This window comes from Bombus impatiens, unplaced genomic scaffold, assembly GCF_000188095.3.
Source record: "Bombus impatiens unplaced genomic scaffold, BIMP_2.2 scf_0233, whole genome shotgun sequence".
NCBI classification, from domain to species: Eukaryota; Metazoa; Arthropoda; class Insecta; order Hymenoptera; family Apidae; genus Bombus; species Bombus impatiens.
The window spans coordinates 264709-290228 of record NT_176652.1 but is presented as its reverse complement, the minus strand read 5'-3'; the positions used below and the strand labels follow the sequence as shown (position 1 = coordinate 290228).

Below are 25520 nucleotides of genomic sequence, written 5' to 3'. Positions count from 1 at the left end.
ATTTAATTCAAAATGTAATTCAATGATACAAAATTAAATTGAATCGAAAAACCAATAAAACAGATTATTCAAATGTAGATCAATTCTCCAATTGTAGTAACGATTTATTGTACGTAATTATGTAACACAAAATTAAATTTAACAAAGTTAACAGATTATTTAAATTTACGATAATTCTCGAACATTCTAATGATTTATCGAGAGCAGAATTTCCACCGAAGAGTATCATTTTGTTATTTAAAAAATATCGAAATTGAAAGAAGGAGGAAGCTATTCAATTAAGCGAAGATATGCAAAATGTGACGTGAAATTATGATCGATACAGGCGAAAACTGCGATTACAGGATTCATCCTGACATTTGGCAACAACGTGATATTCTTGACCATCGTATTTTTGCCTGAATCGTTTCTTTCTATCTAGATGTATCTTTTTGAAAATACAGGTACCGAGTAGGTGCAACGAAGCTTTCCTCGATCGCCTAAGGGCGATTCGTATACTTTTGGTTAACTAAGATGCTTTTACTAAATACTTTACTAAAATGCAAACTCTGAACAGGTTTGTCATACTTGAAAACACTATTGTTATCCGTATCTATCACAAGTATATTAAACAATACCAATACCGTATACCAAACAACGATCAAGTTCTAACGCGTTTTAATACCGATAAAATTGTAACCGTCTACTTTGTTTTTAAAACGATCGTTGGATTTATGATTGGAAAAATATCGTACACGAATATAGAATGGAATGGAATCGCAGGAAAAAACGATATCTTCGCTTCTAACTTAGATCATCGAATTCCTCGAAACTGATTCCACATGCAAAGTGTCGATCCGAGTTGTCACGCGTTCGAGAGAAAAGACTTGTTTGTCGTGAAAACTTATCCCGCCATATTTGAGTTTTATGCTCGAGGAAACTCGAAAACAATTTATCGTTTCGCATATTCCAGTGCAAATTTCTCGCATTTTGTATTAATTAAATCAAACAATCGTATTTTGTATTTTAAACGAGGAATCGTTTAAACAATCGTACATTATAATATGCACGATGGAATTTAATTTACTGTGAAATTGTGTCATTGATTTATGAATGTTATATTATTTAAACAAATACGTGAAGTTCGTGAAAAATAAATAGATATATTATAAAAATGGACGGTCATAAAACGTTTATTTTTGTGATATGTTTTTGAAACGAGCGATTATGATATTTAATAACGTGGAAGAAATTTCCAAAAAAAAGTAACACGGTAACTGTAATATCGTTTATCATGAGACAGCAAACACAAGTGACACTCGCGTGCAACACGTTGAACAAACGTGTACGAATTTGCGTCGGATATTGGCCTATAACAATGAGATTTCTCATCGACGAATTTTCAATTATTTAATTATTTGATCTATTGGTCCAATTATTAATTATTTGTTTACTATGTAATTATATATATAAATGAAGATTTTGTCAAATATGAAATATACGCAGAATGTTGAATAACACGAAACACTGAAAAACGAATAAATGAAAAAACGTACAAATAGAAAACTAATAACGTTATAAAAATTTCGATGCAATATGCGCTCTTGCTTGATATTTATATAATATTATAATATAAAAAATCGTATCGATAACCTGCCAATAAAATGAATACAGAAAGTTCAACGTATAATCTATGGTAATATAATACAATCATCATAGCGTTCATACACAATACAGTAAACTACTTGCAGAAACACACGTAATCAGGAAATAATCACGAATCTCCGCAAACTATTGCAAAGTAATCGAATTGGTCATGTGCGAGATAAACGTACTACGTATTAGAATTTACAAATCTAATAGCTCGTACTTCTATTATTCGTATAATCTTCGACTATCGTTAAAGCGAAGCTAAGCATTAAGCGAATCTTTTTCTATACGCACGATGGCCAATTTCGATAATACCTCCTAATATAGAATGTTAATGAAATTAATGTCGAATCGATAGTGAAATTCGTTAAATCGAAGAATGCAGGAGAAAATGAAAGTTATCGATCGTCGTTCGATCTGAAATACGTACGCAATCACGTTTAATATTACCGCGATGTGTAAAGTCGTTTTCAATTCAATAAAAATATAGTACAGCAATACTAATAGCATAGAGCAGTCTCGTTGAAAGGTTAAAAGCACGATAAGATAACTCGTGGCAGCGAACTTTACTAAAATTCCTCAATTTTTCCCAACTAATACAAGTTTATCTGCGACGAGGAAACAATATATACACGCGATACTTAAAAATCTGCTCCATCGATACTTGGCTTAGAGGATAATAATTCTATCGACATAATACAGACACGTGTAAATAAGGGTGTTAGAAGTCGAAAAACATTTCACAATTTTCTGCGGATTATCAGAAATGTGCATAAATACGATAGATGATACGTATGTGAAAACTATTTCTGTTTAATTTGTTGAAAAGCGAATAAAAGATGATAAATCATGAATTTTTTTTTCATTTTCTTGCTAAATTGTACGTAAAGAATTTTCGAAAATACACATTGCCATAAGTAAATCGATTTAAAGGCGTCTTTTATTATTTTTACAGATATACGGAGGCAAAACGGAGGTCATCGCAACACCGAGAGGCAAGCGGAAACAAAGATTATTATCGTTATTATCTCTACAAATCTTATCTCTTAGATCCTCTAAAAATTCTAACAGGAATTCTTAATATTTCGAACCTGATGATATAATTTTGATAGAAAATCGTCAAGCTACAAAAGTAATACCTACCGTAATAAAATTCTTTTTAAATGTGAAAACTCTCTAATCGCTTCGTCCAAAAAAATTTCGTTTTATACAAAAGTCTCGAGATCAGGGGCGGACTGGGACTTAAATTTTTAGCGGGAGATTACCGGCATGACCGGCCGTCCGTTTTTAGTTCATTAATTAAATCCCTGCCGGCCCACCGGAAATTTTCCCAAACCGATAGCTAGTCAGCCCACCCTTGCCCGAAATATTAAACTTATCAGCAAGCTATCAAAATTTCCCCTTACTTCTGAATCCGATTTACTTCAACCACATATATTACTTATCGTCATCTATTTATCACAGAACAAGGAAATTACCTAAATCTATATAAATAATCCACTCGAAAAAATTCTTAAAATCCCCCAAAATATATGAAATCATCAAGTTCAAGATAGTTATTTGATAAAAGTAGAGTCGCTTTGTCCGAAACTTGGAACGATCGCGATTCAAAAGTTATGACAAAGTCTTACATTGCATCGAGTCGAATACAAGTGTCTAAATATGAATAATTGTTATCCATTATGGTAGAATGTTCTCATGACAGAAGTGAGAAATATAAACGCTGAATTACTACTAACAATGAATCAATATGTATTCGATTTTCTTTCTCTCGTAACTTTTGAACCGTGATTCCCAAGCTTCGAACAAAGTGCGTTTACTCAGGGCCCTTTTCTTTACGACGTATCGAAAAATCAAGGGAATAGGTGTTGCAGTCCCTTTTCTCTAGTTCTACTTTTAATTATTCTAGCAAAAATTTTGTAATTTAATAAAATAACGGAAAAATCAGGAGAATTCTGCGAACGAAGTAGTATCATTTCGCTACGCGTGTTTCGCTCACGAATGTAAGAGTCAACCTTTCGGAGGATCGAAAAGTTGCGAATCAACGAAACGCTATCATAATACCGCGAAACATTGGCGCGTAATTAGGTCGTGGTTACAAGAGAACGTTAGAAACCTTTAAAACGACTCTTCCTCGTCGAGAAAGAGCATGAAGATCCCTCGAGAAGCCTGCATTGCGGATCTTTGCATCACACGGGACACATTGTTACATCGCGAGTCTTCTTTGGTCAGCGAATAGGGAAATCTTCGGCTCGAGTAAGCGTTCGCTGAATTTGTTCAAACTTGTACAACTTCTACGATTATTTGCAAAAGGGTAATCCCTCAGGGTTAAGGTAAGCTCCTATGCCACAATGTTGTTTGATAACGAGGAAAATAATTGCTAGACCGCAGATTTTTATACGAATTCATATTTTCGTGAATGTAACGAAGAAAACGGAAAACGAAAGAAGAATTAATCGATAAATATCACGATGGTGCATTGTTTACTTTGGACAGTTTTTACATAATTTATGTACGTTCGCGCATAATTTTGAACATTATACGTATGCATTCTGCAAATTTTTGTATCCTTGAATTTCACGTAGTTTAGTAATTATTAGGCTGCCAATTTTTATACATTTGTGCGAAGTTTAAAAATGCAAAAGCACGCAGAATTTGTATGACATATAAAAATATCTATATATGTATAACATGTATCCACTTTTAGTCCGCGGTCTAATAATTACGATTAATATTTCTATATATGTGTAATAGGTCTTTTTATGTTAATCTGAAATCTAGAAACTAATAATTTTCATAAACAGATTTGTTAGCCCTCGCAGAATGGTATATTACTAAAATGTAACGGTACATTATTCAATGTAAAGGGTCATATAATAATAAACTTTGATCCATTTAGTTATTACTACTTGAATAATTTATTTTCATGATTTTATTAAATTTTAATAATTCGTTCAATTTATACATATCGAAATGAGTTCAATAACCTACAACACAATAGTATCCAATATCATTTAAATACAAAATTAAAGGAATTTTTTGTAGCCTTTAGAAAGATATTTCCTTCGTAACTCGTTATTTATTTTATACGAGATTTATTGTTAAAGATTATATTATTTCTAATATTTTAGAAGAATATCCAAATAAGAGAAACTATGCGTATCTTTTCACAGAAATGTAATAACGAGATATAAACATTCTTCGATATCTTCAAATTATTTTTTTGTTACTCTCTTTCGACTTCTTCCCTTTCAATCTCTCTGAAAAAGCTTTAAATATCGCTTAAATTTCTTTTTCGACGAGAAAGAAGACGAGAACAGAAGCTCTATCATATACGTATAATCATGAATCTGCAACAAAAGACTAACGAACATCGTTCATCCCTTACTCGGGATTCATAAAGTAGACACGTGTATTGTGTATCGTGTATATTTATTGCCGGAGAAGAGAAGGACATAAATTGAAAAGCATGCTTCCTCCTACCTTGCTTAATTATGTAAATGATCGCATTAAGAAAATTCTAACGACGATTATACAAATAATCGATATGGGAAACACGATCGTTATCTATTCGTGTCAAAAAATATCGGAATATATTAAATTGCATAACTACGTCTCTTTCGAATCTGATTCAAACAGCTAGTAAATAACAGACAAATTATCATTTATTATCTTATGTTATTCATTCTCTTACAAACATTTTAATATAGGTTTCTTTTTTATCTGAAAGCTTCTATTTTATTCGTCTTATTTATCGAAGATTTTTTAATCTAATTTTCCTTCAAACTTTTTGTATTATTAACAAATTTACAGCTAAAAGAGATGCGATTTTTTAATTCGAATAAATAAGTCGTGCGAAGAGGTAGCTTTTAAGTAAAAAGGCAAAGTAAATTAAAAAAGTTTGTAAACAATATTTTGAGGAATAGTAATAAACAATGTCGAGTAGACAGATTTTATTTTAACCGAGAATTTTTTAGCGAAACGACTCAAAGGATGCTATAAAATGATCAATTACAATGCAGAAACACGTGTTATCAGTTAATAGTTTTCGCACATAAGTGAAGAATGCAAGGCTAAATCACATAAATTGTTTGTCTATTCGCGAAAATATATTAATTACATTCGTATTTATTCCTACCAAATGCCAGATAACAAATGCATATAGAATAGCGGTTGCTATCTTAGATCCCTGTAATAATGATAAAGTATTTAGAAGTTCTTTTATACCATTTTTTAATTCTACGACATTGTAACTATTTAAATTTTGTTTAGTGTTATAATACTTAGTTTGTGTGTTACAAACTTATATCGATTGACTTTTATTTCTGAAATTGTTTTTTATACATTTGGCCTTATTCTTCAAATAGGGAAAATATATTTTATATTTTATATTTTAACGCTTATATATATATATATATATATATATATATTGCTTTTATAAAATCTATCTTAAACAATATAATCTTTTCGTTTACACTATAAATTTAGTATCAAGATAAAATATCGAAAAACATCCTATTTCTATATTACGATGTCGTATATTATGTCAATGGTTTCTTAAAATAACGAAAAGACTCTCAAGTAATCCCTAAACCGGTAATGTAATGTAAACCGAAAATTAAAATCTTGTAATGTATCGATTTATCGGTATTCGATGTTGCTCGCTAAATTTCACATGATTCATATACGGTAAATTTGTATTGTGTTGTTCTGATAATTTTTTATTGAATCATTTACAGATTTGCTTGTAAACTCATAATTGAAATTCATGCGCTTCATCGATGACTTCGTCTTACAGTCATACCGAACTAGCGATACAAATATAACGCGTCTAAACTTAACAAGAACCCGTTAAATGTCATGAAGTAACCGCCACGGTAACATGACTATTTCCAGCAATAAAATTCTATTAACTATTTAAATTTTACATTACATGATAAAATATTCAATGACACAATATCGTCGTACTAAAAACAATGAATTATCCAAAATAAAGTAACATTCTCAAAAAATTAGCTTTTCATTTTCTCTTCAGATAGAAATTACTTTTGAAGCATCACCACATAACGTAATCGAACTTTTTCTGTAAGTAGAAACTAAATGCAAAGATATTTTATTGTAAACAAAGAAATATTTTATTTTATCTATTCTGAAGATAAAATGACTAAATTTGTAATAGGTACATTGCTTCTAAAATTACATCACCATATAATACAATCGAACCTTTTCGGTAAACAGAACTAAATGCAAAGACACTTTATTACAGGCAAAAAAACAAACTTAATCTCTTCTGCTCTGAAGGTAAGATGACCTTAAACATCTATAATAGATACGTTGCTCCTAAAATTACAAGAATATTAACCTATTATATTTGACAGATATAATTAATCACAAACAGCGACAGTACAATAATTGTAAACAAAATAAGCATCAGCTGATCAGCTGATCGTGTTACCATAACCGCAATGGCTGCTATTGATCTCGCAGCAAGCTCTTTCGCACGCGCGTGCTGCGTTAAAACCCCTTCTACCCATTTCTACGCACGCGAGTAAATCTTGTCTAACGTCTTGTGCTCGGTGTCTGTTGACGAATAAAAATGTTTTCGGCACTAATACTCACCAAAAGTCGACCTGGCGAACTGGAGCGAATGCTAAAAAACTGCTACACACTCCATAGTACGCGCGGGAAACAATAACTTAACGATTTAATTGACAAAAAAAATAACTTATTATAACACACGAAAAATAAGTAAAGCACGCTTGAGGGAAATGTATCTGTATGAAGGCAGGTGTAATGACACGGCTACTGATACAGAAAGGACACGCTGATTTGACACTGGAATGTAAAATGCGAGATTTCGAGAAGCGAGCAAAGAAAGTATAACGCGATAGGGAGAACGATATGTGTTTTGACCGTGTCTCAAGTCCAGGGTGAATTGTGATTAGTTGCGCATGTGTATCGACGCAACCCTTCTTTCGCAACTTTCATTGGTCGTTTTAAGAGACAGGGACGACGCAGCCTGTGGCGCAAAGTAGAGAAGGATCAAAAGAAATGCAAAATTCCATTACAATACCGTTTCTTCCTTTCCCTTTTTTAATTCTTCGTTCTTAGATTCTTCATTTTGAGTAATTTGAAATATTTTATTTGAATTTCCTGCTTTTCATGCTACAGACTTATTTGCAAAGCATAAATTGTGTAATGATAATTGTATATTTCACAGCAATATCCAAAACAATAGAACTGTTTTCTCATCTGCTCCAATTTTTGTCAGATATTATTGCGATTGTTGTGATATACATAATTGTTCCCACTCGCACAAATGTGCAGAATATGCTTGAAAATAATGGACATTATGATTGTATATAAATCAACTATTTAGATTTTATTCTTATAGACGATTTTACTTTACGAGATTATCAACATAAAATACGTATTTACCAAATGTATTATTGTATGTAATATAACGAAATAAATTGTACGTACATACATATAGTATGTGATCTCATTTTTATTATTATTCAAATATCGTTTGTTATAATTGAATAGAAATTTTCTAACTCTTTAAAGTTAACTTTCTAAGAGTTTAATAACGTATGAATATCAGACAATTTTTTGTCATTATAAATATGGTATGTTAGAGTTTGTATGTGTATAGATTTCTAATTTTTATAACTTCAAATTCGATTAACTTCAAATATTAATTAAAAAATAAAGATTCGTTAATTTTACTAAATTAATACAGAGCTTTACAGTTTTCAGAGATGAATAATGTAATTAATATATTTTTCATTTATAAATATGTATGTATGAGATGATAAAGTTATTAACTTATTGATAAGAAATATTTATACTAGCGGCACCTATCATATTACTGCTGTATTATGGTAAATAAATGTGCTGAACCTGTCGACATGATATAAAAACAATGTGAAAAAATACTGATTTTATTTAATTAAAACAGGCAATCAAAATGTCAGACGAATCAGAATATGATGTAGAACCAGAAGAATTTGATATTTATAAACGAAAGTATCAATTCCTACTAGATAGGTGTGAAGTTTTACAACAGGTTTATGTTTGATTTTGGTATTCTGTATTTTACGCAGTGATTTATTTGTATGCAGGAAATGAAACTATTCACTTTTCAATTATAGGAAAATGAGAGATTAGTTTATCGTATCCAACGTGTTAGAAAACTTCTCAAACGTACAAGAAAGGAAAAAAAGTTAGTTTAATTTCTAGGTTATATATTGAATACTACAAATATATTTATTATTTATTTTTAAAATAATAATAACTAATATACCTGTTTTGTATCTCATTATATACCGCTAGCATGATTTGTTAAAATATTTTTTTGTATTTTAGATTTTTAATTGATCGTTTGGATCAACATGGTGACCACTGGCGAGAAGCACCTATGGGAGTGCTTGAAGAAAACAATGTATTTCAACTAACACTTAAGCCAGAAAAAGGCCCAAAAGCCACTGCTCATAATTCTAAAGAAGAGAAAACTAAGAAAGGAACAAAACGAAAAGGTGCAAAAACAGATCCCAATGCTCCAAAAAGACCAGCAAACCCATTTTTTCAGTTCTGTCAAGAACAAAGACCCCGCGTTATGGAACGCTTAGCCGGAGAACCAGAACCAAGCAAACAAGAACTCACTAGACAACTTGCAACTACTTGGAAATCTCTCAGTTCAGAAGATAAAAAGGTATGTACTAACAAAGAAGTCGTTTGCATCTTTCTAATATTTGAATTAAGATATTTATCGTACATGTTTTTTTTAGGTATACTACGACATGTATGAACGATCCAAAGAAAAATACGTTGCTGAAATGCAAATTTATAACAAAAAGTCAGAAGACACGCCAAATCATATGTCTTTAAATATAACATAGTATTTGTGTATTTAAGATAATGATATTTATAAATACGTAATTTATAATCATATATTTGCACATATGTCAATATTTATGTATAGAAAGTCAAAGCAAAGTTTTATAAATAAAACGAACAAAAATTATTTAGGAAGAACATTGTACATTGATTAAAAAAAGCATGTAATCATCACTGATTTCTTTCTAACAATGATAAATTTATGCCTTAAAATTATCCTTCTCCCTTCTAAGGAATGCCATAGTTTGTATTGGATCTTTTTGTTCAGTGTGGTCCATAACAGATTGTTCGTGAACTCGCATAAATGGGTTTGTGAATTTCTCTTCCTGAATAGTGCTTGGCACAGTAGGATTATTCTTTTCACGTTGTATACGAACCCATTCTATCTTTTGGCGAATTGCTTCATTTTCTGGCTCCACATGTTTTCCAAATTTTAAATTATTTCCTGTGTACTCATGACCACAATATACTTTCTATAAAATATCCAAAATATATCCTTCTTACCTTAGTCAGTGATTATTTCAAACAGAGATCTAAATATAATTATATACTTACAGTTTCGTTAGGTAACGATCCCAAAATTTCTATGAGTGCTTTGTACATTTGTTCTGCGGTACCTTCGAAGAATCTACCACAGCCACCAGCAAAAAGCGTATCACCTGCAGATTAATGTTTATTATCTTTTGATTAATTTACAAACAACTAAGTATGTAATTTATATTTGTACCTGTAAATACTGCTGGTGATTCTTGATCTCCTGTAATGTAATAACAGATATGTCCGCTAGTGTGACATGGTGTTGCTAGGCATCGAACTTGTAACTTTCCAATGTTGAAAGTATCATTGTGTTTTACTTTACATGTTAGTGCCTCTATTCTATCATCTCCACCATATACCTGAAGGTTATTAAATTTTTTACACAAATTTGCATTTCCTCCAGCATGATCCCAGTGGTGATGAGTGGTTAAAACTTTTGTTAAACACACGTTATTTTGTTGAACTGCACACGCAACACTGTCCGGATCAACAGGATCAACAATTGCAGCTTCCTGCGATGCTTCGTCGATAATCTTATAAAATTACAAAACTTAATGTTAAATAAATTTCATAATGAACTATCATCAGCATCATTATTATGAAATAATAATAATTTGTAATTTTAAATAGAAATAACAAGTGAAAATTTAATAATCAAAGGAGGAAAAAGTAAAAAAATACCCACTAGATACATGTAATTATCTTGGAGTGCAGGTAATATTTGAACCTTCATGTTGTCTTGATTTATTATTATAGAATTACAATGTCTTGCATAAAAACCATTGGTTGAAATACTTTTGGCTAAAAAAGATAAAAGCGCTTGTGTTTAATATTGAAATTTAATGTATACAATAAAATGTATGTACACTCTATTAAGGCTGTATAGTCTGTTATCATATAAAAGTGAAAACATTTCCTTTCTTATCTTTTTCACATGTGCAATATCATTGATATTGATATACCTTGGATCAAACAACAATCTGCAAAATCTATATTTAGACCTCTGAATTAAATTGATATACAATGTAATGTTTAAGATTTAATAGCATATGTAAAATAATATTTTTATATATATATATATATATATATATATATTGTAAAATGATATTTGTAAAACAATTGTATATTAAAGTAAACAATAATTTTAATATTTGAACATTATATGTATTCAAATACTTACAAATATGGAAAGTTATTTATCTTTAATTACTTTATGATTATATCTTGGATAAAAAATTTTCATATTAAATAAAAACCTAATTTTATATTAAAACACAATATTTATAAAAGTGGAATTTTCCTAAAGTAAAAATATCGATAAAAATCGTAGAAATCCTAAAATCTGAAGTATAAAAATAATAAATTAAAGATATCTACAAGTTCCTTTGAAAATATAATAAGAAAAAGGAATACCCCTAAAATACAAAGATGTTAATGTGTTTTCGAGCCAAGAGGGACAAGCACGATACATTGCATTAAACATGGCTTATTATATTTAATATTGAGATTAAATCACGTTTTTTTGTGCAATAAATTACTTAATGTCAGACACTAACAATATGTGCAACGTTACTTGCCTGATCCCTACGTAGTACTACCAAAAAAACAACTGGACTCAGCTGATCGGTACGATGTAATTCTGGTAGAAACTGTTATGTTAGGTTACATACAGCGTTGCATGAACCATCGTCGACACATGAATGTGTACATTTTATATTATAGCATAATTTAACTAAACAGCACTTGTTATTTACTAATAGAATATAAAGCAATCTTTTTTGCTATTGTCATATGTAAATATCTTTTTAATTTATTTACAATGTCTGCGAGCAGTTCGAAAAAAATAACTGCAGACAATGAAAATCAAGATCAGAAAGAAATAATAACTATAGATGGTGAAGATCAAGGTCTGTTATTGTTTTATAATATTAAAGATAATATTTTTTCAGAAATAAATAAATTTGGAATGTTACGCTTCATGATTGTTATTATTATTATTCATATCAATGTATTTATATATGGTTCTTTGTTATGTTCACATTTTACGTTTCTAAGATTATTTGTTATAATTATTCTTTTTTTAGACAATGAAGAAGATGAAATTGCAGTTATTGACTTTGAATTGAAACAAATCGAATATGAAATGCAAAAGCTTGAAGATCGTAAACAGATTTTAACTCAACGTAAGGAAAAGCTAAAGGATGACGCACTTTTGAAAAGAAGTCTCTCTGTATCAAAGAAGGATTGGACAAAAGAAGATTTTAGTTGGTCTAAAGATCTGAGAAAAGCTTTAAAGGATGTTTTTAAAATAGATAAATTAAGAGAATTGCAACTACCAACTATGAATGCAATTATGTCGAATGTAGATGTTATTTTAATTATGCCCACAGGTGGTGGTAAAAGTTTGTGTTATCAGTTACCTGCTGTTATTAGTAAAGGTATTACAATAGTAGTATCACCATTAATATCGCTCATGGAAGATCAGTTACATGGATTACAAAAACATAATGTAAAAGCTGGAATGTTAAGTGCCAAAGGTAGTAAAGAAAATGTAAAAGTCATAATGAATGCACTGGTGGATAAGAAATCTGATCTTAAATTAATTTATGTTACACCAGAGTACATGGCAAAATCTAATCGCTTTATGAACAAATTGCAAAAAGCCTTTGAAATGAAACGTTTAGATTGTTTTGCGATAGACGAAGTACATTGTTGCAGTCAGTGGGGTCATGATTTTAGGCCTGATTATAAATTTTTAGGAATCCTGAAGTCTATGTTTCCAGGTGTGCCAGTCTTAGGTTTAACAGCCACTGCACCAGCTAAAATTATTGTGGACATTCAGAAGATGTTAGATATTCAAGGTTGTCTAGTTTTAAGAGCTACTTTTAATAGACCAAATCTATTTTACGAAGTTCGACGAAAACCAACAGATAAAGACACATGCTTAGCTATGATAGAAAATTTATTAAAAAATAGATTTAAGGATAAATCTGGCATAATTTATACAACTACTATCAAAGATGCAGAACAATTGACAACTGATTTAAGAGCATTGGGCTTGAAAGTTGGATGCTATCATGCAATGTTAGAGGCAGACTATAGATCAGAAGTATATTCTAAATGGATATCAGGAAAATATCAAGCTGTAGTTGCCACTATCGCGTTTGGATTAGGTATAGATAAACCAGATGTAAGATTTGTTATTCATCACTGCATTTCAAAATCAATGGAGAACTTTTATCAAGAAAGTGGACGTGCGGGCAGAGATGGAAAAAAGGCTGTGTCCATAGTATTATATAGATTATTAGATGTATTTAAATTAAGCACAATGGTGTTTCAAGATAAAGTTGGTTTACAAAATTTATACAAAATGCTAGAATATTGTTTAGATCAAACATCATGTAGACGTAGTTTGATCGCAGTACACTTTGAAGAATCTTGGACTAGAAATGATTGTGCGGAAATGTGTGATCATTGTCGGAAACCTAAAGAGAGTAAACAAGTGAATATAGCTCCTTATTGTCGATATTTATATCAATTCATGACCAGAGCAGTACAAAATGAAACCAGATTGACTGCCTTAAAGCTTATAGATGCCTGGTATGGTAAAGGTGCCACAACATTAAGAATATCTTCTATACCAATACCGAAATTCACAAGAGAATCGGGAGAAGCTATAATAGGACATTTACTCGGAAACGGTTATTTACAAGAAGATTTTCATTTCTCTGCATATTCTACAATTTCCTACTTAAAACGTGGACCCAAAGCAGCATTAGCACTGGATGATACTCATGAAATACTTTTTAATTATGAATTGCACTAATCTATATAAATATATTATGATCTGTGATATAGTAATAAGTTTTTCATTATCAAAAAGACACATGCCATTAAGTAAACAGAACACCATTTGTAACTTTTAAATGTTCCTAATCATCAACAATATATTTTATGTATATCATTGTCAATGATATTTTATATAGCACTTATGATATCTTGAGTTTAAAATAGTTTATAAAATGATAATCGTACTCTACATGTATGATATATATTTCATACATTTTTATATTCAATAACAAAAGGTTTTTTTATTCATAGAAAAGAAAGTTCTCAGAAAATAATAAAAACGATTTTTGATGTAAATATACTATTTCATTTCTTAATAGTTTTAGGTAATTTAAGACATATTTTTTAACGAAATTATTTGGCTCATATTTTAAATATACTTGAAACAAGCGTTAGTAAGTTGGAAATGAAGGTCGCTCATAAAAATATTTTTTTAATGAAATTACAAGTACAGAACACGAGTTCTTTTTACGAAATCGAGAACAAATAATTCAAACTTAACACAAGGAGAAAAATCAATAAAAACCATATGTACAACGCTAGACAACGTTATGTCGGTAGCTCGGATAGTAAGCTAACCACCAGGTTCACGATCAGATGGAAATATTGATCCTGGATAAGGGGCATCTGTATTCTGTCTGTTGGCAAACACGTTTTACTAAAGTACTAAGCAGCGGTCTGATATTAGATTTGTAATTCATTCATCGTTAGAAATCCAACAATGAAATAAATAAGGAACGCCGCGTAACAGTGATCTATTACGAGTGATCGTAACGGGCGCTCCGCATTTGAGAAAATACTTGGGGTTTTCATTCAAAGTTCGATAATATATGTCTACAACGAATAGTGACGTGCCGATGATACATCTTTCATTCATGAATCCATTCAAGTGAAAGTTAAGTCGACTAACTTTTTTCCAAGAATTTTAAACGAAGGAATGTTAAAAAATGGAATCTTGACGATCTCTGATATTTTGACAAAGAATTTTAACAACGCATTATCTTTGTAGTACGAGGATAATAAAGAACAGGTAAAGACGAGAGACTTAAGTGATTGAGATGCATGCTTCTCCATATGTGTGCACATTTTATCGGTTCTATGTATATATCAAAGCTAATTGGTGTGATAACATGCATGCATGCTTAAATAAGCCTACGACAACAGGAAACATTACAGGAAAAGAAATCAGTTCATTATAGCATTTCGATGCAGGTCTATTCGCGCGCTTCTGCGCGACGAAGTTTCACCACTGCAGTTCTGATGCTCTCTAGAAACACCAAGTATTCCATAGATGTTGTCTAAGAATTGTCAGGAAAAAGAAATAGTGAAACTGAAACTGTTAACTTAATACTGTGTTGTCCAGTGTCAAGAGTCAGATTGTATTCGTACGGATTCGTTATAATTGCACATAATACTTTGTAATCACTTTAACGATCGTCATTCGGGTATCGTTATAACCCCGCGACGATTCAATATTGTCTAAAGGCAAATTTAATCGCACAAACGCAAAAATCCTCGCACCGCGCTCTAATAAAATTTACTAGATGACTTATATGCACAGATCTGCCTTAAAGGAAGATGCCTCTGCCAAATATTCTGAAAAAGGCAAGCAGTTATATTTTAGGCGATTGTAATCAGGACAATCGTCGTACTATGTACCAGGATGGTGAAGCATTATTTTGCAAGAATAACGTATGCGTTCACCCACCAACTTTAATGAGACAGAACTCCGATGTGGTACATCATCCCGGTTATATGGCCATAACCTGTAGGTTTAATAAAAATTCTAATGTACCAACTTTACATCTCAGTTGGATCCCGAATAGCACACTCCGTAAACATCCGACTACGTTAGAGAATTTAAGCGTGAAGAAGCCGGACTGCGCTACTCATCGAGACACTGATATAAGCTCTCACCATTCCCAAATATCAGAGGAAAGTTGTGACTTAAAATGTGAATACGAAAATGCTGAAAAGGTTGACGTCTGTTTAGAAGTAAAGGAACCTATTAATTGCGGAGATTGTGAACGCGTTTGTTCTGGTGGTTTCCCACGAAGTGCACGTCTCGAAGGTGACGATACGAAAAACGATGACGCAGAAAGCATATGTGATCATCAAACCCTACTTACGTCAGAAGTTAAAGAGACTCCAAATGTCAATATCAATCGGGAAACAAACTATCATCGGTCTGACAGTTTATCGTCTACTATACATGAAGAAAGTGATCACAGCATCGGTTTGAATCAATTACGTTCTCAATCTCTGAATTTGAAACATGACGAGGATCAACATTGCAAAGATAAAAAGGTTTCTGAATCGCATGAAAATGATGGAATAAGTATCGACGAAGAAATGAGATATCCTTATTGTGATGATACTAGCCTGAAAAGCCGTAGCATGTCATTAACCTCTACATGTAGCTTATCGGTCGGTGTATCTTCAGAAGGTACTTAGTTTATTAATTTGATTATTTTTTTTATTAAACTGTAGTTGTTGTTAACGTGTAAATTTTGTTTCTTCGTAGCTGAAGAAATCCCATCATGGATGAGATCACCTGAACTTTTAGCTTTACAGCATAACCTCACGTTTCCTGAAAGTGCAACAGCTTCACCAGTGACATTACGTAGAGCACATAGATGTAGAAGGTTTTCAGTGGATCTCAGCGAAATGAGATCCCTAAGATTGTTTTTTGCTGATCCAGCTTGTACTTCTGGTCAATTAGTAGTCGCAAGTAGAGAGAGCCAATATAAGATTCTACATTTCCATCATGGTGGGTTAGACAGACTGGCAGCTACTTTACATCAATGGCACCAATTGCTTTATCCACGCTTAGATACAGACGCTGAGGAGACACTTCCATATAGGTAGAATCTAATTAATGAAAACATGATTAATGTTTTACTAAATACTCACAATTTCTCTATAATTCAGGCATTTCATGGTATGTCGGCCAGAGGTAAGTCGCGATGAACTACACCCAGAAGAGGGACAAGTACCGATGATTACATCGCTAGCTTGGAAGGATTTATTAAACGAGAGAGGTCAGGTAGAGGATGATCTTGCCCTTCGTAAAGGAATATTTTTTGGTGGACTAGAACCTGCATTAAGGAAAATTGTGTGGCCCTTCCTTCTTCATTGTTATTCATATCAAAGTACCTATGAAGATAGAGAACATATTGATGCCATTCGCAGACAGGAATACGAGGAAATACAAAAACGTAGACTGAGTATGGGCCCAGAACAAGCAGACCATTTCTGGAGGAATGTGGTGTGTATTGTAGAAAAAGATGTTGTTCGTACTGACAGAGGAAATCCTTATTATGCTGGAGAGGATAATCCAAACATTGAAATAATGAAGTATGTTTGTATAACAATAATCATTTAATTTTTCAATTTATATTTTATATATATTTTATATTATTATGCTAATTTTCAAATATATATTGTTACTATTAACACTATCGTATTTTACTTTTTACAGAAATATTCTGTTAAATTATGCAGTTTATAATGCCCGATTAGGATATACTCAAGGTATGTCTGATTTATTGGCTCCTTTATTAGCTGAACTTAATTCCGAAATCGAAGCATTTTGGTGCTTTGCTGGCTTAATGCAAAGATCTGTGGCTGTGTGTACGCCTACTGATGTAGATATGGACAGAAATTTGTGTTACTTAAGGGAATTAGTTAGAATAATGGTACCAGACTTTTATGCACATCTACAAAAACATACGGATGCCCTGGAGCTTCTATTTTGTCATAGATGGATACTCTTGTAAATACAAATTTTATAATTATAATTTATAATTATTACAAAATTTATAATCGTATACAGAGTTATTTCTAATAATATATATTTTACAGATGTTTAAAACGTGAATTTCCTACCGAAGTAGCGTTAATAATGTGGGAAGCTTGTTGGGTAAATTATTTAACCGACCATTTTCATCTATTTCTTTGTCTTGCTATAATGTGTGTTTATGCAGATGATGTAATAGCTCAAGACCTGAGAACAGATGAGATGCTTTTGCATTTTAGTTCTTTAGCTATGTATATGGATGGAAATCTCATATTGAGAAAGGCAAGAGGCCTACTTCATCATTTTCGTCAACTTGTACGTTTACCATGCACATTAGCAGGGCTTTGCCGACAATGCGGCCCCGGAATGTGGGATAGCACACATGATCCCGTTATAGAATGTGTAGATCATAATGATGCACCCTGTCCATACTTGAACAATTATGAATAACGACCTAATTTAATGAAAGTGAGAAAAGTATCCTATTGTTAAAGCTTTCAAATTATTCTTACGTTAACTAATCAAATTAAATGCTGCTCCGATATAACATAAATAAGTTATATAAATCGCAGTTGATTAAATGTTGTAAGTAATAACAGATGTTAATGAAAGTATAATATTTGACTCACTGTTTGTACGATTACGTAATATCATGAATGGAAAGAACATACATTTATATTATCACGAATCTTATTTGCATAACTTCATAACTTATAAATGCTAATTCAAAAATACGTGGCAAATTAAGTTTGGTAATCAATAAGAAACGAAAGACATATCTTAAAATTTAACATTCAACTGATTCCAATTTAAAGAAATTACAAAAGGTTTTAATGATGATGTATCTACAACTTCTGTAAAACAAAAAAGTATTCTGTACTAAATAATTAGGTAGGATTTCAGCGATTATGACGAGTTTTAACCGAAAACCTGTAGTACAATTAAAGACTGATGACCAAAGAAGAATGGAGTAATATAAGCATTTTGGCTTTGAAACCTCCAGACAAAAAGAAGCTTTTTCACTGCACAAACATTATGCTATTTATTTAACACGATTGAAAATGTGCCATCGTTCAGCTTTCAAATGCAAATTTCACGAGTTGTAATCTGAAAATAAAAATCGTATCCGATATCAACAAAAAAGAAAATCAAACGTAATTCGATGTAAGTATCGCGTAAAAATTTATTATAAGTCCGTTTAAATTTCTTGTAGTCAATTAATGATACACGTGTTCACTTTGGGGTATTCATTTATGCGATATTTTTAATATCTTTTTATAAAACAAATTTCGATTTATTGTATATTCATTATAAATAATCTATTATCTTTTAATATATAGTACCTTGAATTCTTTACATTCAACATTTTATAGTAAGCCAGTAACGATGATTTATACATAGGTGATATGTGTAAACGCCTTTTACTCACCGATTTTTTTTTTACCTTGTTCTGATAACCCAAAGTGTTTTTGCTAGTCTATTTGCTCACAAAAATATAAAATCGAAGAAATAATACGTTCTATATTTCAAATTCTTTGATCTTTTTTTTGTATAAAATAAACATTCTCCATTGAATAAATGTATACGGAGACAGTGATTTGTATGATATCTTACAACTTAAGGAAACAAACTTTAATTATGATAATCGACAGAGTTGTGAAGATTTCATGCAAATAAAATAATGCTTTTACTGTGCCACCTTATGTTGTTAGACTATTACAGAGAAATCTATTCGTGTTAAAATTTCTTCTTCTAAGTATAATATATAAGTAATGTATGAATAAATAGAAATATGTATATACAGAATATATTATGTATGTACAGATTATATATATATACATATGTAATGAATATATTCACGAATAACATTAATTAGTCTATTTGCTATTCGTGAATATCGAATAAATTGAATTTATTCGTGACATCTTTCTTCGTTAGTCAAAATATACTTTCGCCGAACTGATTGCTGTAACTTTGCTGTTACATTCGCCCAGCACTTCTATAAACATTTTAGCGAAAAACTTTTTCTATAATACATGATTAATGCCGTTTGAATATTAAAATGTTCAAAATCAATTAAAAAACGTGTAAACAAGAAATTCACCTTATGAAAATTAGTATTGCTTCGGCAGAAATAGTAACATTGAGTAACTCAGTGAAATCAATGATATCAAATTTACTTTATTATAGTTTTAGTAATATTAGCCATTAGTATTAAAGGATGATTTTAAATATGCCCGTTTATTTTCTTTTAAATTAAAAATATATGTAATATAATAGATTAATTATCTATATATCGTATACCTTAATAGTATACAATTTTGTAATGAATCTCTTTAATTGCGATTTAATCTTAATCAGAAAATGCTTAAAATTTGTTACAAATATAAGTATTGTGTGAAAATTGTAAATACTTCTATTGATATTTTTTCGATGGTAAACATCGCGTCCTTACCTTTGCTGCCAATGAAAATTTGAACGTGAATTTGGAGGCATCCCCAACCCATCCAATGTATAAAAAAACGTAGTTAGCCTTCATGTATGCTCTATGCACCCACCCGCTAATGATATTAAATCATGCCTTCTTTGATTGGCTTCAACCTTTGTTTGAAACATTTTTTGCATGAAGCCATGAAGTAAGGTTTTCATTCTATATATATATGTAAGTAAATCAATATAAATTTATATAATCAGTTCTTTATTTTTCTGTTTATTTTTAGAAAATATATGTGTACATATTTTATATATTTACATACTATATTTGTATAAGTACACGGTATGAGAGGCATATTGCAAATACTTTGTTGGCAATTATACACCATATACATATAAAAATATGTTCTGTGATATACAAATCAAATTTATACAATCAACAACAGTCATCTAATCTGCCTAATATTTTCTATGCACATAAAAAATAAAGTATGCTAGAAAATTTTTAAAATAAATTCTTTCTTGATGTATCATACAGGCCTTCAATAGTTTTGCACATACATATGTTTATTGTACAAGTCTACAGATTAAAATATACCTTCATACCGTTGAAATAGTGGACAAAATATTATTAGCTGGCCACCAAATATCACTTAGTTGAAAGACATTTATGTACAGTAAAAACTGTATTAAGAGTGGCATATTCTCTATTGAATAAAAATATACAAAAGATATTATATAAAAGTTTACAACATAAATTAAATGTATACATTCGGCTTGTACGTGATTAATCCTGACTTATGCCAGTGTATTGTCAGTTTACTATGACACATTGTGTCATGATGTATTCTTATTATCATAATTAGTATTATTATCACTATTAATACCATATTCTCTCTTATATGATGGAAAAGATAATATTCTAATAATGATGCCAAAGTGTGAACAGTTGAATGAAGGTATCTTATTATCAAGGACAATTGCTCAGTTGTTCTATCTTACAACAATTATTCTATAACACATTTTAAATAATAAATATTTACTAATATTTTAAAGGTACTTTTTCTTCTCATTGGTAACTTATCATTTGAATTGCTGTTAAAAGTTCCATGTATTTTAAGAATGATTTTAATGTAAACATTAAAATCACTAGTATCACAATTTTCCTTTTACATGTAGGAAATGACCAATATCAAATCCACTGATATTACTTTAGATATGCTCTAGATTTCGCAGATCCAAAAGACAAAACAATTCAAGTACGCACCATTATGTAACTCCTCCCTCTTCTTTAAATCCTCGATTTAGTACTTCATAAGATTTTTATCCTAAAGGTATGCTTATAGAATAGAAATGAATTTGTATAAAATTGACGGATACTAAAATCATGCAAGCAATGGCCCAAATTATAACAAAAATTAGCCAACAATTACTAGAAAATGGGCTTGCAAATTTATTGACGACACCAAGACCTATAAGTCTATTTGTCTTTTGTCTGGCATAATATACCAAAAACGTTGGAATCAAATATTGAATTCCTGCTCCAGCATATGATCCCGTAATTCCCACTAATATCGATAAGTCTTTGATACTCATAGCAATCATATACGGAGGCAGTATTGCTAATATTGGGAAGACAATTTTACGAAGACACAAATGAGACGTATCATCGCTGAGGAACAATGATTGTAGATTATTCCTAAGGGTGATGGCTATGATAGGAAAGCTTGTACTTAAAGTAAATACTGGAAAAAGCGACAAAAAATATTCTATAAGAATAATAAAAATATTGTTACTTTTGGAACAGTCTCCAGATCCGCGGGGGCTAAAATCTAAAGTGTAAAGATCGTCCAAATGTTCGAAAGCGAATGCTCCAGTTAATGCCAGTAGGAGATAAAAAGATGCTATTAATAAATAGTCCAATGCCAAAGATCGGGTCAAAGTAGACTTATTTGCGATTGGAGCGATCAATGCAGGTAAAGAATGGTGACACATAAATGAATAAATGCAAGCACCAAATAAACTAGGTATACCTGAAATACGCATATGCAACAAATTTATTTAGTTAAATGCTAAATATATATATATTTAATAAATATAATATATATATATATATATGTCGGGTTTACATTAGAATTAGGGTTAGGGGCGTGAAACGAATCTCCATTTGGATTATACATTGTCGTTATGCGATAGAGAAGACATTGACTAGTGCAAATACGATTATTACAGAATTTGACAAGTAATCGTGGTAACTAGGTACTCGAGAAGCTAATGACAATGATCCTAAGTTCAATAACGAATCCGCGGTCAACGGGATAACAGGATGCGCTTTCTTCCGAAGCCCAAATCGTACTCGACTTGCTTGGCTACGGTGGAAGTATAACTAAACTCTTTGTTAAAATGTGGAATATCCACCGAACGTAAAGACGCTAAGTGACTCGCTAAAAACGACCTCACGAGAGAATGACCCTCCGTCGCGATGATGCTGCAGAGGAAAACTATGATGGGGTGTGTCTAAGGACACGAATCGTCGGATTAGTCGAGGATAGCCTTCGTTCAGAAAGTGAGGGAAATTGACGTTGCCGTTAATTGGTCAATTTCCATGTTGGTGGCTAGAAAAGGATGCCAGCCGTCCTTGAGGGAAGGTTGCTAGCGGGAAGCGTCGTTCGTTGAAAAATAGATCTCCTCTATCTTCCCGTAGTTGGGACAAAGACTGTTTGTCTGTTTGAAGGACTTTAGATAACTAGATCTTAATGTTTATAACGGCCCTCAGACTAGCTGAACATGTACAGTGGAGATGCGTCGGCATCTGGTAACCATCATACCCGAAGAATAGGGTCTGCGTATGGCGAGCCACGGGACAGAAACCGTTGGAATATTTACTGTCGTGTGCCGCTACAAATATTTCTTTTAAGGAGAGCTATAGAATTACTCCATACCTTTGTTAGACAAAGCGTTCATCCCATGACCGCGGCTACATTCGGCGACTGGTTGTCGCCTCGAGCCCAAGCTCATTATCACAAATCTCGAACAAATACAATCGGATCGAATGACGACAATTGTTTAATTACGCCTATGATAGAATCTAGATTACGATGTTAAGGGATTTTCCCGAAGTTCCAAAGGGAAGGCTCCGATGTCCTTTCATCTCCGACATATATATATTTTTATAGTTATGTGGATAAACTTACCCATGATATTCGCAGCTGGAGGATCTCCTTGCGCACCATGAATGATTAAATTTTTTAAAGCATATACAATCATGATAGTGAATGCAAGCCATCGCATTCCTGAAGTTAAGAGTTGAAGATATTTAGTCTTTTGAATATTAAAGAATACAAAAGGACCCAGCAATAATATAAATATAGTCTGAAAATGATACTTATTATCACTGTATGAGAAAACAATAATTGTTGAGGTATATACCAGCAACTCTGTTTATACATACAAGGAACACTCCATATGCATCTGCCCGATCCAGAGCAAACCCTTCCCAACACGGTTCAGTATCTGGTATTGTAGAATTGCATGTAAAATTTGCTGGTTGATAAGTACAAACAACGTCAGCTAAGGTTTTTGCAACAGCTGCTCCATATATACTTAAATCTCCATAAAGATATATAGCAAAACATAAATAGAATAATGTTGTACCAAATTTATTAAAAAAAATTGATGCCATTTGCCCCATTTCTATTTTATCACGTATTACATAATATCGGTATGTCATGTCCGCACAATCAGGACTACTTGAAAATGGTGTAACAAGAGGTGTATCTTCAGAATCTGAATTTGAAGGACCGGATTCACCTAATGTTTGAAGTACCTACAATTAAAACATAACATAAAATAGAACATATTTTAAGTAAAAATGCTCTCAAATGGCTAACCGAGCAGGATATATAGCCCATTTTATATAAAAAATATAATGCTACTGAAAAGAAAAATCATCATAGACAGCACAACATAGGAGAAGTCTAAAAACCTCAGACTCTGACTCGTTGATAGATGAATCTTGAGAAAGACATACACGTTTTCGATGTTGAATGTGTCGCCATGCTACTATAGCATTGGCAGATGCCATTACCTCGATCACAAATGTAACAGTGATAAAACTGTAAAAACAAAAAAATATACACATATATAATTAAGTCTTGAAACTGATTAATTAAAGTATACAGATTTTATAGATATACCTTATAAATGCTAGTATTAAAATAACACTTAATCCAAGAGCCCATCCTGCCTGACTAAAAACAGCGGGTAATGTTAAAGCTCCTGTTCCGACAATTAAGTTAAAAACGTATATAAGACCAACCTGAAATGCACATTAATAACAAAACGTCATATATATAGAAAACAAAGTCTTAAAATAGCAACAAGTCATTCATTCGATAACCGAGAAAGGTTTTGTTTACGGTCAAAGGTTATGTGATATCAAAATATGTCAAAATTATAAAATCTATAACACCGATTATAAACTTACCCATGTCGAATATTGATCACTTGAATTTTGCTCGGGCATTTTGATTGAAGTTATAGATTAAAATGAAAGAGTTTGCTCGAGCTTACAGGTACCACTGCCATGTATCATTGACCTAACTATCGCTTTGTACTTTTCCAGTGATGATTCGAGAGCAACTGTCCTAAGAACGTACAAAACCTCAACACAAAGTCTCTTTATTTTTCTCCTCCTTAATCTACTATATACTCTAGTTATCTTATTGTTTACATATAAACTTATCATAAATTTTACTCATTTATTATTAAAGATTTTAGAATTAAATATTTACTGTGCAATAGATGCGACAATTAAAATTTAAATTTAAATTCATATCAAATATATGTATCCTTCCTTCCATTTGATAGTATGCACGACAGCTGATTTTATGAGTCGAGTGCATTGTGCTGCCATCTAATTGCAATTTAAATATGATCACTAACAAAGGCAATGTAAATATTGCAGCTATCACTGTTACACATTAAAATTATATGCGCTTATTATTATCATATATATGTATGTATTAAATCTAAATAATTTGCAGTACCTATGTTATGACACTGTTATCTAAGTTAAAATCTTTGTCATTTTGTTCAGTGAATAGAAGACTATCACAATTCGATGATGTAGCGAGTTTATTAAAAATTGATACATAATTATGAGAAGTTACCTAAAAAGAACTTACTTTACAAATAAGATCATTTCTTCATTAGTTGGAGGTTTAGTCGAATATTTCATAAAGCAGTATTATTAAATATATAAGTACAATATACTGATAAAATGCCTCTACTATGAAATTTTAAATAAAATTTGATGACTCGAATAATGGCATTTTTACAAAAAGAACAGATACCACTTCATTAAAAATAATTT

The 25520-nt window shown here is 31.4% G+C and overlaps 5 protein-coding genes across 15 annotated transcripts in view; 3 read left to right on the top strand and 2 right to left on the bottom strand.

Moving 5' to 3' along the window:
* LOC100748998 overlaps positions 1–8032 on the bottom strand; it is a 29035-nt gene extending 21003 nt beyond the window's left edge. Inside the window, exon 1 of the mRNA XM_012384083.3 lies at positions 7249–8032. The gene's annotated coding sequence lies outside the window, so the exon portion shown is untranslated. The remainder of the gene's footprint in view (positions 1–7248) is intronic.
* Positions 8033–8479: 447 nt separating this feature from the next.
* LOC100748602 (non-histone chromosomal protein 6) lies at positions 8480–9658 on the top strand. Of its 2 annotated transcripts, XM_003488436.4 has the most exons (4): positions 8480–8698; positions 8784–8854; positions 8998–9343; positions 9420–9658. In XM_003488436.4, the coding sequence occupies exons 1-4, from the start codon at positions 8600–8602 to the stop codon at positions 9528–9530; spliced, it is 627 nt and encodes a 208-aa protein (XP_003488484.1). In that variant the 5' UTR covers positions 8480–8599; the 3' UTR covers positions 9531–9658. The 2 variants fall into 2 exon arrangements, with proteins under 2 accessions (XP_003488484.1, XP_024222525.1); XM_024366757.2 differs by lacking the exon at positions 8784–8854 and having other exon boundaries at positions 8497–8679.
* LOC100748247 (hydroxyacylglutathione hydrolase, mitochondrial) lies at positions 9522–25049 on the bottom strand. 10 transcript variants are annotated; one of them, XM_033320058.1, is made up of 10 exons: positions 24940–25049; positions 24633–24792; positions 24343–24464; positions 24132–24261; positions 23598–23972; positions 23341–23518; positions 10751–10866; positions 10256–10598; positions 10084–10187; positions 9522–10001 (listed from the first exon to the last, which is right to left on the bottom strand). In XM_033320058.1, exons 2-10 carry the CDS (start codon positions 24669–24671, stop codon positions 9729–9731), a joined length of 1680 nt encoding a protein of 559 aa, XP_033175949.1. In that variant the 5' UTR covers positions 24672–24792; positions 24940–25049; the 3' UTR covers positions 9522–9728. The 10 variants fall into 10 exon arrangements, with proteins under 10 accessions (XP_033175949.1, XP_033175951.1, XP_033175950.1 ...); XM_033320060.1 differs by lacking the exon at positions 24940–25049 and having other exon boundaries at positions 10256–10424; positions 10515–10598; positions 24633–24817; XM_033320059.1 differs by lacking the exon at positions 24940–25049 and having other exon boundaries at positions 24177–24261; positions 24633–24811.
* LOC100748361 (ATP-dependent DNA helicase Q1-like) lies at positions 11838–14036 on the top strand. Its single transcript, XM_012384070.3, has 2 exons — positions 11838–11972; positions 12150–14036. The coding sequence occupies exons 1-2, from the start codon at positions 11885–11887 to the stop codon at positions 13889–13891; spliced, it is 1830 nt and encodes a 609-aa protein (XP_012239493.1). The 5' UTR covers positions 11838–11884; the 3' UTR covers positions 13892–14036.
* Positions 14301–20119, top strand: LOC100748004 (TBC1 domain family member 16). The gene is made up of 6 exons (XM_012384069.3): positions 14301–14944; positions 15127–16360; positions 16439–16778; positions 16846–17271; positions 17396–17689; positions 17779–20119. The coding sequence occupies exons 2-6, from the start codon at positions 15493–15495 to the stop codon at positions 18161–18163; spliced, it is 2313 nt and encodes a 770-aa protein (XP_012239492.1). The 5' UTR covers positions 14301–14944; positions 15127–15492; the 3' UTR covers positions 18164–20119.
* Positions 25050–25520: the final 471 nt, after the last annotated feature.

Excerpts from the sequence above, each read along its gene's own strand:
- LOC100748361 (XM_012384070.3), top strand. The coding sequence starts at position 11,885 with ATGTCTGCGAGCAGTTCGAAAAAAATAACTGCAGACAATGAAAATCAA. Across the intron at positions 11,973-12,149 it reads TATAGATGGTGAAGATCAAG|ACAATGAAGAAGATGAAATT; the intron begins GTCTGTTATTGT and ends TTCTTTTTTTAG.
- LOC100748247 (XM_033320058.1), bottom strand. The coding sequence starts at position 24,671 with ATGCCCGAGCAAAATTCAAGTGATCAATATTCGACATGG. Across the intron at positions 10,188-10,255 it reads ATCACCAGCAGTATTTACAG|GTGATACGCTTTTTGCTGGT; the intron begins GTACAAATATAA and ends ATTAATCTGCAG. Across the intron at positions 10,002-10,083 it reads GATCGTTACCTAACGAAACT|AAAGTATATTGTGGTCATGA; the intron begins GTAAGTATATAA and ends GATATTTTATAG.
- LOC100748004 (XM_012384069.3), top strand. The coding sequence starts at position 15,493 with ATGCCTCTGCCAAATATTCTGAAAAAGGCAAGCAGTTATATTTTAGGC. Across the intron at positions 16,779-16,845 it reads GAGGAGACACTTCCATATAG|GCATTTCATGGTATGTCGGC; the intron begins GTAGAATCTAAT and ends TCTATAATTCAG. Across the intron at positions 17,690-17,778 it reads TGTCATAGATGGATACTCTT|ATGTTTAAAACGTGAATTTC; the intron begins GTAAATACAAAT and ends TATATTTTACAG.
- LOC100748602 (XM_003488436.4), top strand. The coding sequence starts at position 8,600 with ATGTCAGACGAATCAGAATATGATGTAGAACCAGAAGAATTTGATATT. Across the intron at positions 8,855-8,997 it reads CGTACAAGAAAGGAAAAAAA|ATTTTTAATTGATCGTTTGG; the intron begins GTTAGTTTAATT and ends TTTGTATTTTAG. Across the intron at positions 9,344-9,419 it reads TCAGTTCAGAAGATAAAAAG|GTATACTACGACATGTATGA; the intron begins GTATGTACTAAC and ends TGTTTTTTTTAG.